At 32.7% G+C, this 16,800-nt stretch overlaps 1 protein-coding gene and 1 long non-coding RNA gene across 2 annotated transcripts; both read right to left on the reverse strand.

Moving 5' to 3' along the window:
• Nucleotides 1–2,176: 2,176 nt before the first annotated feature.
• Nucleotides 2,177–7,664, reverse strand: LOC110931128. Its single transcript, XM_022174535.2, has 3 exons — nucleotides 7,286–7,664; nucleotides 3,643–3,709; nucleotides 2,177–2,296 (listed from the first exon to the last, which is right to left on the reverse strand). The coding sequence occupies exons 1-2, from the start codon at nucleotides 7,662–7,664 to the stop codon at nucleotides 3,645–3,647; spliced, it is 444 nt and encodes a 147-aa protein (XP_022030227.1). The 3' UTR covers nucleotides 2,177–2,296; nucleotides 3,643–3,644.
• A 394-nt stretch (nucleotides 7,665–8,058) lies between these two features.
• LOC110927488 lies at nucleotides 8,059–10,306 on the reverse strand. The gene is made up of 3 exons (XR_002585660.2): nucleotides 10,128–10,306; nucleotides 9,550–9,616; nucleotides 8,059–8,215 (listed from the first exon to the last, which is right to left on the reverse strand). It is a non-coding gene; the product is annotated as an uncharacterized LOC110927488 (long non-coding RNA).
• Between the last annotated feature and the right edge of the window lie 6,494 nt (nucleotides 10,307–16,800).

Here is a 16,800-nt window from a genome sequence, read left to right on the forward strand (position 1 = left end):
AAGATTTACCATCAGTTTTAGCTTCCTTTGCTCCATCTTAAACCATATTACACACTCACATATTGTCATGTTTCAAAATACTAAATTGCCCATATATTTGTCAACAAATTATCATAGGTTGTCTTCCTTAGGGTATAGCCACATTAACTATATACAAATAAGGTTCAAGAAAAATGTAAAAATTTCAAATTTAGAGTGTCACATTAACTTATTTAGGCTTAATGACATTAATAAGTAAACTTTTAATAACTTCAAATGTATAAGTTCATATAAATATTATGAAGGTTTTAAGTTTTTTTTTTAATTATTTTAGTAAGTTTTATGTAGAAAAATTTATATAATGTGGGAAGTCCATCAATCATACACTTATATTAACCTATATACTAAAAAAACGAAGTCGGTGGTGAATTCACCTCCCGACTTTGACCCTTCAGGTTTTCATATTTGTACCTTCGCCCCTTCATGTTCTGTACTTGAGTGATTTGGCAGATTCGGTCCTTTTTTGGTATTGACACTTTATGACATGTACATGTGGCTTATATTGGACAGTTACACCCAAACTCTCCATGTACATTTATATTTCAACTAGCCACGTTTTGTGCTTTAGACGCTTTACTTTCTTTCTTCTAAATGTTACATTCCTCAGCGAAATTTTGTCTACTTGAGGTTGTGCCTTATTTCGTTTGATTTTCGGATTAGTTCAACGTCAATGTATTTTAAAGTACATGTCATTTGTTGTATTGGCAAGAAATTATTATTTCATTTGTTACTTTGTGCTATAGTGTGTCGGATACGTTTCCGATTACTGCATTTAGATGTGCGGTTTGCTGAGTGTTCATGTTTTTTTACGTTCTAGTCATTGTTATATGGGTTTGTTGTTTCCACTATAAAAATTACCTCTAAAGTTGAATTATGCTAATTTCAAATATGCTTTTGACACTTATTTCTTTGCTATATTGGTGGTTCTAACATTCTTTTACGTTGTGGCTTCTAATTGGTATTTTTTTTCAAAACCTATGTATTGTCTGAAATTTGATACATGTAAATATTTGATTTTTCGGTTATGGTTTTGTTTGAATATTTTATTTCCATAAGTATTTTTTGTTTGCGCACTTTTGGAGTTTTCAAAAACATATGCTGGTTTACGAATTTTCATTTGATGGATTTGAAAATTTGATAAGTTTGTGGTATTGATGATGGATCTTGAGTCTAATGGATTGGATGTCAACAATGCTTGATAAATTTGTTTTTTTCTTTGAAGATTTAATTTTCATAAGTATTTTCTTTTTATGCACTTTTAGGGTTTTAAATAACTTACCTTCCTTTTTACTGATTTTCATTTGATGGGCTTGAACATTTGATAAGTTTGTGGTATGGATAATGGATCTTGAGTTTAATGGATTGCATTGGAACCTTGATTGGGTTGCTTATAGTTGTTTTGCGTAATAATATTTTTTACAAGTCTATATAGCCATTGCCTTTATAGTTTACTATTTTGTAAAGGTGTGATTGATACTGTCATTTAGTCCGATTTTATGTCATTAGTTATATCTTTTAGATGTTGTTATTTGTTTCAGGGGCTTATACATTTGATTAAGTTGTGCATGTGATTTTGTTAATTTCAAAAGTCAGATCTATTAATGTTCTATTAATGATAGATGTGTACTTTGATGGTGTGGTTAGTTGTGATGTACTAACTCCTACTCTTTGATGTTTTGGTTTATGCTTTGTTTATGCAGGTTAACAGCCACAATTTTTGTTTCATTTATAATGTAGAATAATATTACCTTACAGACTTAACGCCAAGTAGTTAAATGTTCAATCATTGGTAAAGACTCAAATAGCTCATTAATGGTTCATATATCATCATAATTTGAGTCATCTATAACTGCAGCACGTTATGATATTCAGATAAGTTTAGAAAGCCCAAAACAGAATAACGTATATTCAAGTGGGAACTAACCATAAGCAATCTCTTAAGTGATAGACAATTGGATAAAAGATGTATAATAGTTTATTGCATGTAACACTCATCTTAAATCTCTATTATTTTAATGTTAAAATACGGGCCTTTTTAAAGCAGAATGCATATTTAGCAAAACTTAATTAACAAGTTAAGATAAACATTGTTTAGGCGGTTTAACATAACCAACCATCTAGTTTAAAACATTCACTACTAATAAATTTTTCAAAAACAACTTAGTCTAGCTAGAATAGATTAGCGCGGAAGTCTTCAAAAATAGTGTTCGGTTCTTAATTTCACGCTTGATCGGCATCTGTAGCTAACGAACATCACCTGAGGTCAAAACCACATAAGTAATTAGTTTTGACAATAATAACCGAGCCTTGACAAGCCCTAATGACAAAAACATAACAAAAATAATAAAATTCTGGTTTCAATTCTGTCGCGCCACGCACCAGAATCGGTCAATATCTTCACGTGCCGCGGGCGGCCCCGCGTGTCGTGCCGGATCCTTGTGCCCCCGTCGCGTGGCGCGGGGGAGTGCATTTTCCAGCAGGTCCAGTTTCTGGACCTGCATTTTGCCCAGCTCCGAAAATTTACTAAATTCTAACTTTGAACCATCATAACTTTTGACTCGGGCGTCCGTTTTAGTCGATTCTTTTTCCTATGCGACCGTAATTAAATTACGGACCCGTTCATCAACATTACTCGCATAAATTTTCAGTTTAAAAAAAGTTGGCCTTTATTTTGGCTCTTTATTTATTCGACCTGTTTGTCTACAAGTTCAACAACTTGTTTTATTGTCATCTTATGTCTACGACCGATTTACCCAATCCTGGGTTTACCCACTATGGCGTTTTGCTCCCTTCAAGAGGGACACTTAGGCAGTAATCTTTGTGCTTGTTTTCAAGGATTTAAACATGCTTTTCTAAATCATTTGACAAATAAAAATTTCGAACTTTAATCCCTCTACAAGGGTTCATGTTTTTGTAACAAGTTAGCGTGTCCGCTTCACGGCTTACGCTTTGTTTATAACCAATCAACAAGTAATGGTCATTAACTTCGACGTTTGCAACTCAACTTGTTTTGACTCGTTTGGATGCCAAGTGGAAACCACCATTTCAAGACATTTCAAACTCTATTTATAACCCATGTTTTGACCCATTTTATTTGTCTAAGGCACTTTGTCACTTCTGTGACTTAACGGGTTTTCCTGTTTGGCTAAATTCCAAAACAACTAACTAGAATGAATAAATAACGTAATGTAACGAAACCATTGGTCGCGTACTTGCATAATTCGTCAATGTTGATTTCTCACCATAATTACCCATTCCCGGGCTTGTTAACCTTAACGTATCACTTCCATTCCATGGTCTATGCATTATAACCCAATTTAACGAGTGATGTTTAAGTCATTTCAAGCACTACCAATTCGACCATTATTTAACCCGTTGGGTTTGTCGAGTGAGTTACATCACTTCATTGACGTTCCAACTTGGCGATTTTAAACAATAACATCAACAAGCATATTTATTTAACTAGTTTGACCCGTTTGGTTGTCGAGTGAGTTACACCACTTCATTGACATTCCAAACGTCATCATTTTTGCCATATCAATATTAAACATATCTACGACTAGGTTTATCTACATAAATGTAACGAGACGACAAGTCATGTACCTTTAAAGCGCACCCTTCAAACACGTATCTTCTCCGGCTTGTCCACTCGACGATCCGGATTCCTCGCCTAAAGAGTTCAATTCACATTCAATTTAGAACTCTTTTCATAGTGTTATTACCGCATAGTTTGCTAAAATAATCAAATATACGTTTTCATCCGATTCTGAACATATTAACCCTCACATAGGCAGTTTAACGAACACCTAGCGGGTCTGATTTTTATCTAACTAGAATCAAGTTCACAACTTGTTATTTTCGCCTATTAATTCACACAATTTGGTTTCATCATGGCAAGCATGCATTCAAATGTTAAATTCATCATATAGATACCAAGTAATATCACTTGTGATAGTGATAATTCTAGTATTCAGCCTATTTTGCAAAACCCACTTATTCTATGAATGGGTTCTTATAAATTTCATAATTTTTGACATGATTTCTGCAATTATCAACTAGTATTTGGTCTTAAACTTGCTTTCATTACAAGTTTCATCTATACATCATATAACCAAGCTCAATTTCGATTTTTCATAGTTTGTCTAGAACTTGAGTTGAATCAAAAACACTAAAATTTACATACCTTATGATCCCTTCAACGAGGTGATCACTAATCTACATTCAGATTTCGATTCGGACTTGATTGGAGCCTTCAATTGTGAGTTTTTGTAAGAGTTTGGGTTTGAAGGGGGATTCTCTGGTCGCCGTTTTTCTCTGATCGAACCAGACACACCATTCAATGTGTGTTTGGTGTGTTATTTTGTTATTAAACATCCTAGTTTCATGTTTGACAAGTTTAGTCCCTCTACTACACACAAGATATTTAAAAACAAATATTTTAACCATATTTGTTTTATTATGTCGAGACACTAACTAACTAGGTTATTCATTCCTAGTTATTTTATCTTGACTATTACCGCTATTTAGTTTAATAATAAGATATTTAAAATTTCGGGGTATTACAAGTCCACCCCCCTTACAAAGGTTTCGTCCCCGAAACCAAAGTACGTACCAAACAATGTAGGGTAAAGCCGTTGCATCTCCTCTTCGGCTTCCCATGCGGTATCCGAACCCCCTTTTTGGTGTCCCCGTTTAATCTTTACTTGATTAATCACTTTGTTCCTCAAGCTTTTTAGTTTACGATCTAAAATCGCAATCAACTTCATCGCGTAATTAAGACTATTATCCACTTCGATATCATCGTAGTGAATATAAGCTGTTTCGTCGGCCAAACCTTTCCGGAGACGTGATACGTGGAACGTGCTATGTATCCCACTCAATCTCTCGGTCATTTTGAGACGGTATGCTATCTTACCAATCCTTTCGATAATTCTAAATGGCTCAATAAACCTTGGGCTTAACATTACTTGACTGTAAATTACTTTGCCGTCTAGACTAATTAGTCACCTTTTACCTCTTACCTCTTACCTCGACTTTCGAGTGTACTATTTTGCAATCACTAGCCCTTTGCGTGCTTATAATTTCATATCTAGTCATTCACACTATAATGTGATTGTATTCTAGGTTACTTTGTGTGTCCGTGATCACATCACGTCATGTTTAGTTTTACATCGGCTTTTCTTTATTAAGAATCTTTGCTTCGAATGCATCGTCTTACACCTTTCGGCGTTAAGACCTATATTCTTTAGCATTAACCATTTTTTAATTTCTCTCATAGTATTTATATGTGTTAGAGCATCGTTTCTTACTAAACCAAATTTTTAGTTTAATGTTTTTCTCTTAAACACATGCCAATCAATCATATCAAAATTTGACGACAAGAATTATTCTTCTCCGTTATCATTTTACGTGGAAAATCCTAACTGGTTCCCACGCTTTTATATTATCGACCCGTAGGTTCCTTTACTTAGACCCATAGACCATTTTATTAGATCTTCGCCTTTTTAAGGTGAGACCCTATTGTTTGTTTCTTTGTATTTGTGACCCGAGGGTCATTTTGGTCCCGTAGACCTTTATATTGCTTATAACCCGGAAGGGTCTAGCGGTCCCGTAGATCATCTTCTACTCATGTCTTTATTTAATGGTATATATCTATAGATATGGCGTCTAGGCACCCCCCCTTTTTCGCATCGGTTTATCCCACTCATCCCGTTATTTGGTTTATGCCCCTACTTCCTTTCAACCTGTTACCCGGGTTCTTGATCTTGATGTTTTTAACACTTCAGTTTCATTGGTTTGCATTTTCTCTTCCATACTCTTTTATGACCTATCACATAGCTTCAATAATATTTCGCACTTTCATTATTCGGGTTGCGCTTACGTGGGATATCAACTATTATACTTTATTCAGCCCATCCAACATTAAAGTAGTTGAACATGACTATCAAAATTTCTGTTTTTGTAAAATTTTATCGTCTTCTTAGTCGTAACTCTTAATCCGAGTCTTTTGACTTTTACTTTGCATTCTCGACTGTTGGTTACACATATATCTGAAAACATACCTATCAACTGGGTATTTTACCGAAATTATTTTCATAGCAACCTTTCTGGCATTCATCAAGACTTTTTTTCTCGATTTATTTGGTCGTATTAGCAAAATCCACCACTTTTACTTAACCAAGTCCTTAATTCTTTCACTCGTCTCGTTTGACTTGTTCATGTGAGTTCCATCACTTATGACAGTCATCTTTATTCTTATGCCTTGACACTCTAAATTTTCGATTTATATTTTTGTTTACTTTGATTTCTTATCCCTTCCCTTGGGCTCATTATCTTAATGTAATATGCTCCCATTATCCGGCTTCCATTTACCTTTATTATCAAGCACTTTACTTATTTAATCCGAACACCACCTTTCTTTTGTTAGCGACCCTTAGGTCTGTTTCTTTTACTAATGTCCCGAAGGCCCATTTCTTAAGTCTTATTTGGTAAACTACTGTTATTGTTATTCGGCTTTTGGGGTTTACTCGTTCTTATTCTAACACTTTCATAACGTTTATCTTACTAATTCTTTTATATAATCATCCCCATCAATGTGTTTATCGTTCTTCCTCAAGAGGATTTTATTAATAACATGTTACTTGGGTATCTACCCATACCCGAGCTTTTAAATCCAAATCTATTGGTATTTCATTATTTACAGCAACGAATAATACATATTATCCATTTAGTTTCTTTCTCGAGGATATTCTTTTCCAGATCTTAAGCCCTTGATTCTGACCTTAATCCATTGTTACAATAACAAATCAATTCATTTCATGTTATTGTTTCATATCGTTGTATAACATTTATCCACATCGTTTGTTGACATAAATGATGTTTCTATATATTTCATTTGGTTTGGCTTAGTCAATAACCATGTCCTTGTCATCTATTACTATTGCAAACTCCCAGGGTTCGGGCGTTATTACACTTCTCCTTATTATGACGCTTATCTTTCATTACGTTCTCGGGTTCGAGTGTGCGCGCACCCCTTCCCACGGCAATATTTATCATGATTACTTTTGCCTCGATTTTTACATGATCACTTCTGTTTATGCTTATATACATATATATATATATATATATGTATATTTCTTTTACAAAGTTTACTCATCTCACTACTCATTTACGCCCATATACAACTATTATTTGCATTTGTATCGAAATAATCTTTGTGCTATACTTTAATTTACAAGAAACATACCTGAAATGACGTCAGGTTCAGCTTTAGCCTCTGCGGTTGTCATGTGGGAAGACCTTACCTTCTCTTTTGGGGTATCAAGCTTTGATTTCTTTACGGGTCTTGGGTCCACATCCGACTCACTCCCGTCATCTTTTTCTTGTGAGAGACTATCTTTTAATTCAGTTATCATATCTTCTACTGCTAGCAAAATTGTGGGTTGTAGTCTCTCGACGAACTGCGGTAGACTGGCTTCTATTGCCTTTCCGACTTCCTCAGAAATTTTAGCTTCCATCTCTTTAGTTAATTGAGATGCTAATTCGCCCCCGGTTACACCGGGCATTTCTTTCATCTGTTCGGTGACATTCGGCACCGTATCATCATCATTGCCTTCATTAGTCATCTTAAATCGGGATATTTATATTAATTGTTAAACATTTCATTTTGTATCTTTTGCATCTTTGGCTTTAGTTTAACCAAGTTCACAACTTGCTTAAACCATTCATGTTTGGTGCACTTTCCGGGTTTGAGTGTATTACACACTCTTCCCATTCACATCTAATCATATTCATTTTCTATATTTACTGAGTCGACTTAAAACAATTAGCTCTTACCGGATGCTTGATCAAGCTTGAACCGAACACACCTTGTTAATAACCTTGAGCTCTGATTACCAACTTGTAACACTTATCTTAAATCTCTATTATTTTAATGTTAAAATACGGGCCTTTTTAAAGCAGAATGCATATTTAGCAAAACTTAATTAACAAGTTAAGATAAACATTGTTTAGGCGGTTTAACATAACCAACCATCTAGTTTAAAACATTCACTACTAATAAAGTTTTCAAAAAGCAACTTAGTCTAGCTAGAATAGATTAGCGCGGAAGTCTTCAAAAATAGTGTTCGGTTCTTAATTTCACGCTTGATCGGCATCCGTAGCTAACGAACATCACCTGAGGTCAAAACCACATAAGTAATTAGTTTTGACAATAATAACCGAGCCTTGACAAGCCCTAATGACAAAAACATAACAAAAATAATAAAATTCTGGTTTCAATTCTGTCGCGCCACGCGCCAGAACCGGTCAACATCTTCGCGCGCGGCGGGCGGCCCCGCGTGTCGCGCCGGATCCTTGTGCCCCCGTCGCATGGCGCGGGGGAGTGCATTTTCCAGCAGGTCCAGTTTCTGGACCTGCATTTTGCCCAGCTCCAAAAATTTACTAAATTCTAACTTTGAACCATCATAACTTTTGACTCGGGCGTCCGTTTTAGCCGATTCTTTTTCCTATGCGACCGTAATTAAATTACGGACCCGTTTATCAACATTACTCGCATAAATTTTCAGTTTAAAAAACAGTTGGCCTTTATTTTGGCTCTTTATTTATTCGACCCGTTTGTCTACAAGTTCAACAACTTGTTTTATTGTCATCTTATGTCTACGACCGATTTACCCAATCTCGGGTTTACCCACTATAGCGTTTTGCTCCCTTCAAGAGGGACACTTAGGCAGTAATCTCCGTGCTTGTTTTCAAGGATTTAAACATGCTTTTCTAAATCATTTGACAAGTAAAAATTTCGAACTTTAATCCCTCTACAAGGGTTCATCTTTTTTTAACAAGTTAGCGTGTCCGCTTCACGGCTTACGCTTTGTTTATAACCAATCAACAAGTAATGGTCATTAACTTCGACATTTGCAACTCAACTTGTTTTGACCCGTTTGGATGCCAAGTGGAAACCACCATTTCAAGACATTCCAAACTCTATTTATAACTCATGTTTTGACCCATTTTATTTATCTAAGGCACTTTGTCACTTCTGTGACTTAACGGGTTTTCATGTTTGGCTAAATTCCAAAACAACTAACTAGAATGAATAAATAACGTAATGTAACGAAACCATTAGTCGCGTACTTGCATAATTCATCAATGTTGATTTCTCACCATAATTACCCATTCCCGGGCTTGTCAACCTTAGCGTATCACTTCCATTCCATGGTTTATGCTTTATAACCCAATTTAAGTCGTTTCAAGCACTGCCAATTCAACCATTATTTAACCCGTTGGGTTTGTCGAGTGAGTTACATCACTTCATTGACGTTCCAACTTGGGCTATTTTAAACAATAACATCAACAAGCATATTTATTTAACTAGTTTGACACGTTTGGTTGTCGAGTGAGTTACACCACTTCATTGACATTCCAAACGTCATCATTTTCGCCATATCAATATTAAACATATCTACGACTAGGTTTATCTACATAAATGTAACGAGACGACAAGTCACGTACCTTTAAAGCGCACCCTTCAAACGCGTATCTTCTCCGGCTTGTCCATTCGACGATCCGGATTCCTACCCTAAAGAGTTCAATTCACATTCAATTTAGAACTCTTTTCATAGTTATTACCGCATAATTTGCTAAAATAATCAAATATGCGTTTTCATCCGATTCTTAACATACTAACCCTCACTTAGGCATTTTAACGAACACCTAGCGGGTCTGATTTTTATCTAACTAGAATCAAGTTCACAACTTGTTATTTTCGCCTATTAATTCACAAAATTTGGTTTCATCATGTCAAGCATGCATTCAAATGTTAAATTCATCATATAGATACCAAGTAATATCACTTGTGATAGTGATAATTCTAGTATTCAGCCTATTTTGCAAAACCCACTTATTCGATGAATGGGTTCTTATAAATTTCATAATTTTTTACATGATTTCTGCAATTATCAACTAGTATTTGTTCTTAAACTTGTTTTCATTACAAGTTTCATCTATACATCATATAACCAAGCTCAATTTCGATTTTTCATAGTTTGTCTAGAACTTGAATTGAATCAAAAACATTAAAATTTACATACCTTATGATCCCTTCAACGAGGTGATCACTAATCTACATCCAGATTTCGATTTGGACTTGATTGGAGCCTTCAATTGTGAGTTTTTGTAAGAGTTAGGGTTTGAAGGGGGATTCTCTTGTCGCCCTTTTTCTCTGATCGAACCAGACACACCATTCAGTGTGTGTTTGGTGTGTTTTTTTGTTATTAAACATCCTAATTTCATGTTTGACAAGTTTAGTCCCTCTATTACACACAAGATATTTAAAAACAAATATTTTAACCATATTTGTTTTATTATGTCGAGACACTAACTAACTAGGTTATTCATTCCTAGTTATTTTATCTTGACTATTACCGCTATTTAGTTTAATAATATGATATTTAAAATTTCGAGATGTTACATTGTAGTGGTCCTTAAATACTTTAGCTATAGGCTTCCAAGGCCATCAAATCCACTCAACATTGGTGGATGGTCAAGATTACAGCAACAGATAATCATGATCTGTTGGTAGATACATGTTTTTCTTTTGTATCATGCTTGCTGGTCCGTTGGTTGTGATAGTGAGCATTGACACTATTTCTAATTACTATAATTCAACTTTATTACATTTTTTTGCAATTGATATTTTAAAGGTAATTTTATACTTTTGTATTACTTACTTTTGCAATAGGAATGTTATAGTCTATGATTATTACGTATTTATGTTTTTCTTATTGTGGTTTTATTTTAGGTTATGTAGTACATGTTGTTAAAGGTTATTGGTTTAGGGGATAGTTAGAGATAAAGAGGACGATAAATCAAGCATTCAGAATGGTGTGTGCTTTGAAGGCCAGTTTTTGCGTTTGTTGTTACCCACCACGTAGTAGTTTGGGATAATACATGTTTATTGTATTTGTTCTTGATGTTGTTGTAATTTTGCTATTTGCAACCTTCTTTCATGGTTTAATGTTCAAGTATTAACATTGTATCTCTAATGGTTGAGTTCAAGTTTTAAAACTACGTTTTGTGCCTGATAAGGTTTGTTTTCTTTTTATGTCTTCTCTTATTTCTTAAGAAATTCTAATTGCTATGATGATGTTTTAAAACTATACTTTCTCCCAAATAGGGTTTGTCTTTTTTATTTTATGTATTTTCTTATTGCTTAATGTTTAGGCATTTTGTCATGTGTGTCCACATAGCATAAATTACATGCATCTCCTCTCGTATAAATTTGGTTTTTTCATAGATACATGCTATTAAAATTCCATGGGAAGCAATTGCACAAGCTTTTAGGATCCGGAAATCAGTAGACTTTCAAGAAGCATTGAGAATGGTTGATATCGGCTTAAAACCAGAAATCTTTAGATGATGGACTTCGACAATCATGTTTACAATGAAACATAATTTGGATTTTACCCGCTAATTGTATATAGTTTTAAGCCAATAAGGTATAACATGACGTTAACTTTATTTTTATATAAAGTACGTATAACATGATGTTAATATTATAATAGGAGTCTGTGTTTTATAGTTCATCTGCATACTATGCACCCTTGGGTGCTTTTTGTGCATGTTCTTAAATGGAAGGTTTGGGTGCTTTTTGTGCATGTTCTTAAATGGAAGGTAAAGGCGAGAAACCTTCTGAACAATGAATTCGGGTTGCAACTAAAACTAACGATGGTCAACAATAAGATTCATATTTTGCAACTTAAAGTGGAATTCTAAGAAAAGGAAATCTCATGTACCTCCGTTTTCTCATTAAAATTGGGTTTATTTCTTACATCCCAAGAATCATAAAACTTTCAAGAAGTATTGAGAGTAGTTGATATCGGCTTAAAATAAGATGCGGTAAAATGATGGACGTCGACGTTCATGTTTACAAGTTTAAAGATAATTTGGATTTCACCTGCCAATTACACATATTTTCAAGTCAATAAGGTATAGCATGAGGTTGACTTTGATTTTTTTTCTAAAGTAAATATAGCATGATATTAATATTAATATTATAACAGAAATCTATGTTTTGTAGTAGGGATGAGCTCGGTACCACCCGGTAGCGGTACCGAAAGAACCGGTACCGAAAATTCTCAAAAGTAGGTACCGGTACCGAATATATCCAGTTCGGTACGGTACCGGTATTTGAGGGTAAAAACCGGTACCGGTACCGAACCGGTACCGAAAATGCTAAAAATCGGTACCGAAAAAGTACCCGGTTTGGTAAATTCGGTACCGGTACCGAGAACGAATTGCTCATCCCTATTTTATAGTTCCACTGCATACCATGCAAACCTGGATGCTTTCAGTGATTGTTCCTCAATGGAAGGAAGAGACCTATATGACATTGATTAAAAAAAAGTTGAGTATATTTGACTTGTTATATTCTTCATGCCCCTAATATGTTATGATAAACCTTTTCAACAATGAATCAAAGTTGCAACTAAAACTTACGATGATCAACCATAAAATTTAGATTTTATGACTTAAGTGGAAATCTAGGAATTGGATTTGGTATGCATATACTATCATAATTTCAAATTAATTTTTAAGTTACATAATATATATAAACAACAGCTTTTACATTATCATTTTCTTTTGCTCCATGTTGTGGTGTTTGCATCGTCTTTAGTTGTTGGTTGTTAGAATTTGATACGTCGCAATATGTTGTACCGTTATTTTATACATATTATTTTTGTGCCTTTGAGGATACTTTGGTGTTTAATATGTTTGCATGCGTTTGTTTTTGTGCTTACGATTCAGTTAACAAGAGTAATTGGATGCTTTGACCTAAATGGGTTTAGCGTTTTCTTTCTTAGGGCTTATGTTCCCTCAACATCTGCTTTGATGATTTGATTCTTTAAAATTCATTGTTGGTGTATGGCTATGAACATAACTGGTCTGATAATTTCATTTCATTTCATCAATGATGCAATGTGAAACCATCATTGACGCATAATGCAGAGTTAAATGAAAATACACTAGCATCATTTAACGACATTGAAGAGGTACCCCACTACAAGATTTATATTTTCCAATTTCACCTGGCTTGCATGGATCATTAATGAAGGCTAATTACATATAATACACACGTTTATAGTTTATGTAATAGAACACTTGAATATATTTAACTTTTTGTATCACATATTGTGTTTAGGGTTTAGAATTTACAAGCATTTATATAATGTCGTATGTTCTGATTTTTTGTCTTTTGTTTGTCTCTCAAATTATATAGACCTTGATGATATTATACACACATTCTAAATTATGGGCTTATGTGTACAATACACTATAATTCAATGCTAAGAATCTAACCGTCCTTGTGAATTACTTAAAAAAGGTATTGCACCGCTGCATTTTTTTCTTTTTTTTAAGGTTGTTATAAATGATGTATGAATTTACATGTATAAATATAAATATAAATAAAAATATAAATATAAATATAATATAATATAATATAATATAATATAATATAATATAATATAATATAATATAATATAATATAATATAATATAATATAATATAATATAATATAATATAATATAATATAATATAATATAATATAATATAATATAATATAATATAATATAATATAATATAATATAATATAATATAATATAATATAATAATATAATATAATATAATATAATATAATATAATATAATATAATATAATATAATATAATATAATATAATATAATATAATATAATATGGTTTTCTTGGAGCTATGTCAAAATGTCATTACACCGTTGTAACATGCGCTTTACATTACTAGTTTTATAATTTTAAAAAGTAAAATTGTTAAGGTTTAAATTAGAAGTGTTTCATAACATATTTTCGCAAGTTAACTTTTTAATGAAAAGTGAAATTATAATTATAAAAGGAGTTGTATGTAAAAATAATTTATCTATTATAAATTATCAACATGTTAATGCATAGAATAGTTGTACTTTATGCTTAGGAACATTTAAAAAAAAATGATATAATTACCTTTTTAACATAAAACTATTTTGGTTTTTTACTTTTAACCCAAAAGCTTTTTATCTTTGTCAATTTAATCTAAGAACATTTTTACTTTAAACTTTGGTACCCTTTACTTTTCATATTTCGCAAAAATTTGTTTTACATTTTCTTTTAAATTTTGCGAGTTAACATGACGCAACGTTTATGTGTGGTTCAACGTTTTTACGTTTTGTTTTACGCTTTGTTCTAAATTTTGCGAGTTAACATTACGCAACTTGCGTGTGTTTTCAACGTTTTTATGGTCGTCTATTTTTCCCGTTTGGTAGGTTAATCGTGACGCACGAGTCCTAAATCGACTTAGTTAATATTTTCTATGTTTTATGTTTCGGTCTAATTTCTCCGCATTAACACGTCGCAACTTCAGTGTTGATGGTTGCTAGCGGTGCTGTGGTCTTGGTGCTATTTGTCATGGTTTTACGCCCCAATCGCAACGCGAGGGGCTTAATACTAGTTAGTTTAAAATTAACTTAAATTGAAAAAAAAAACTAGATAGCCTGTTTTTAAATTTAATAAATAATCTATGTTTATTTTGATAATTTTTTTTATCAAAATGTTTATTTGTGTGATTTTCACTTAATTAATAATATGATGTGTGCAATAATCATATTAGGAAAATCAAATAATTGTTTAATAATGTAGAGGATGTGAAATGGTCCTATCTTTTTAATTAGATAAAGAGTAAACACCATCAAGGTCACATCTAAGGCCCTAAACATTTAAAGCACACTCTAAAAAAAAGAAAGAAAGAAAACACTCATTTTCATGCATATAGCCTAAGGAAAAAACATATAACACAAGAGGCTAAGAACTATAATAGCATAAATTTAGTGTTTTCAAATTGCTACTTGTAATACAATTTTTATAAAAATAACTACTAAGTTTCCAAAAATGATTAAAACAAATGGCTAGTTGATGACAGAAAGACGAATACATATAAGCTTATAAAATATTACAAACAACATTACTAAACATGTTTGTAACACCTGGTTGGATCACATATAAATGTTTGTAATTATTTCAGCATGTAAAGAAACCGAACGTTCAGTAAATTATTTGTGAATTGTTTGGTGAGAAGTTCATTTATTTAGTAAAGAAACGAACGCGAGCAAAAAACATTTTTTATTTAATTAAACGAACGAACATGAACATATGTTTCATTCGTTCATTTATGTTCGCGGACGTCTACTTATATTCGTTTGTTTATGTTTGTTTAAATATCAATAAAAAAAGTTCTTATATATACATATATTTATATATAAGTGTGTGTGTTTATGTTTAATATTTTTAAATACAAAAGTTCACGTATATTTGTCCAATTATGTATATTTGTGTTCGTTCATCTTTGTTTGTTTGTGTTTATCATAATTCCTTCATGTTCCTGAGTTGTTCATTTAGAATATTAACTAACGGACATAAACAAACACCTACGTGTTATCTTTTTAATGAACGAACTTAAACAAGAGGTTTCATTTGTTTAATTGGTCGTGTTCATCCGGTTCATTATTCAATGTCAACCTAAACTTAGTCTTATTGATTGGATAAACTAACTGGTACAATCTGATCACAAGACTTGATCCGTTGCAATTTGTAGCAACAACATTCTCAATATATAACCAGCATTTAATAACTTTTAGATGATTATGATATTACCAGCATATAATAACTTTTAGATGATTATGATTTAATTTTAATAATATAGAGAACAGAAATATAATAAGTATTAGATGATTATGATTTAATTTTAATATATAGAGAACATAAAATATTAAACAAACATATAAGTGATGGGATATAAATGTTCTATTTTATAAGGGTTTGATGTTGAGCAATAATTTCATATATATTCAATATAAATAATAAGCAACCCATAACCTAATTGTAATGAATATATCCTACATGTGTTACACCTATTTGGCTACTGTCTTCCTACTTGTTTGTCCCTACTTAACAAGGATGTTTATAGCTATAATAAAATTTAATATCTAAACTTTGAAACGAATATTAATAATATAAATATTTTTGGAAAAAAAAAGAGAGCGAATGATTTGTTTTACGGGTATTCAATATTAACCACTGTTTTAAAAATCGGCAAATACCCGTGGGTATTCAATATTAACCGGTGTTTTAAAAACCGGTAAATACCGGCTAATTATACTGGTATTATTGGTGCCGGATGTAAATACGGTACGAAACACCCCAGTAAATAAGTAAAACGGCATAAGATTCGTACCGGCGGTAAAATCCGGTATACCGGTACCGGCCCATGGTTATTTTGGTTTGGGTTTTTAGTATTCTAGAGTTTCATCAGATACATATACCATCGATCAACATTCAAAACCATCATCACTTAGGGTTCATCACTTCATGCACAAGATTCAGCTCCATCTTCATCGGTTCATCACTCCATCTTCATCATGCTTCCAGTTCCATCTTCATCGGTAATTTTACTTATTTTAGTAAAATAATCCGAGAGTAAATAGATCCACAAGTGGGTCAAAAAGTGAAAGACTTGAAGCAATTCGATATATCTCTCTCTCTCTCTTCGTGTGTATATATATATATAGAGTTAGGATCCTGTAAAAAAGGCCCAAAGTGTGAGAAAGGTAAGAAAGAATATCAGCCATTAGATCTTTTGATCTAATGGTTGAGATCAATAGGGACCAAAATGTAAAATATTTATATTAATTTGGATTGAAT

This window comes from Helianthus annuus, chromosome 3 (genome assembly GCF_002127325.2).
Source record: "Helianthus annuus cultivar XRQ/B chromosome 3, HanXRQr2.0-SUNRISE, whole genome shotgun sequence".
Classification (NCBI taxonomy): Eukaryota; Viridiplantae; Streptophyta; class Magnoliopsida; order Asterales; family Asteraceae; genus Helianthus; species Helianthus annuus.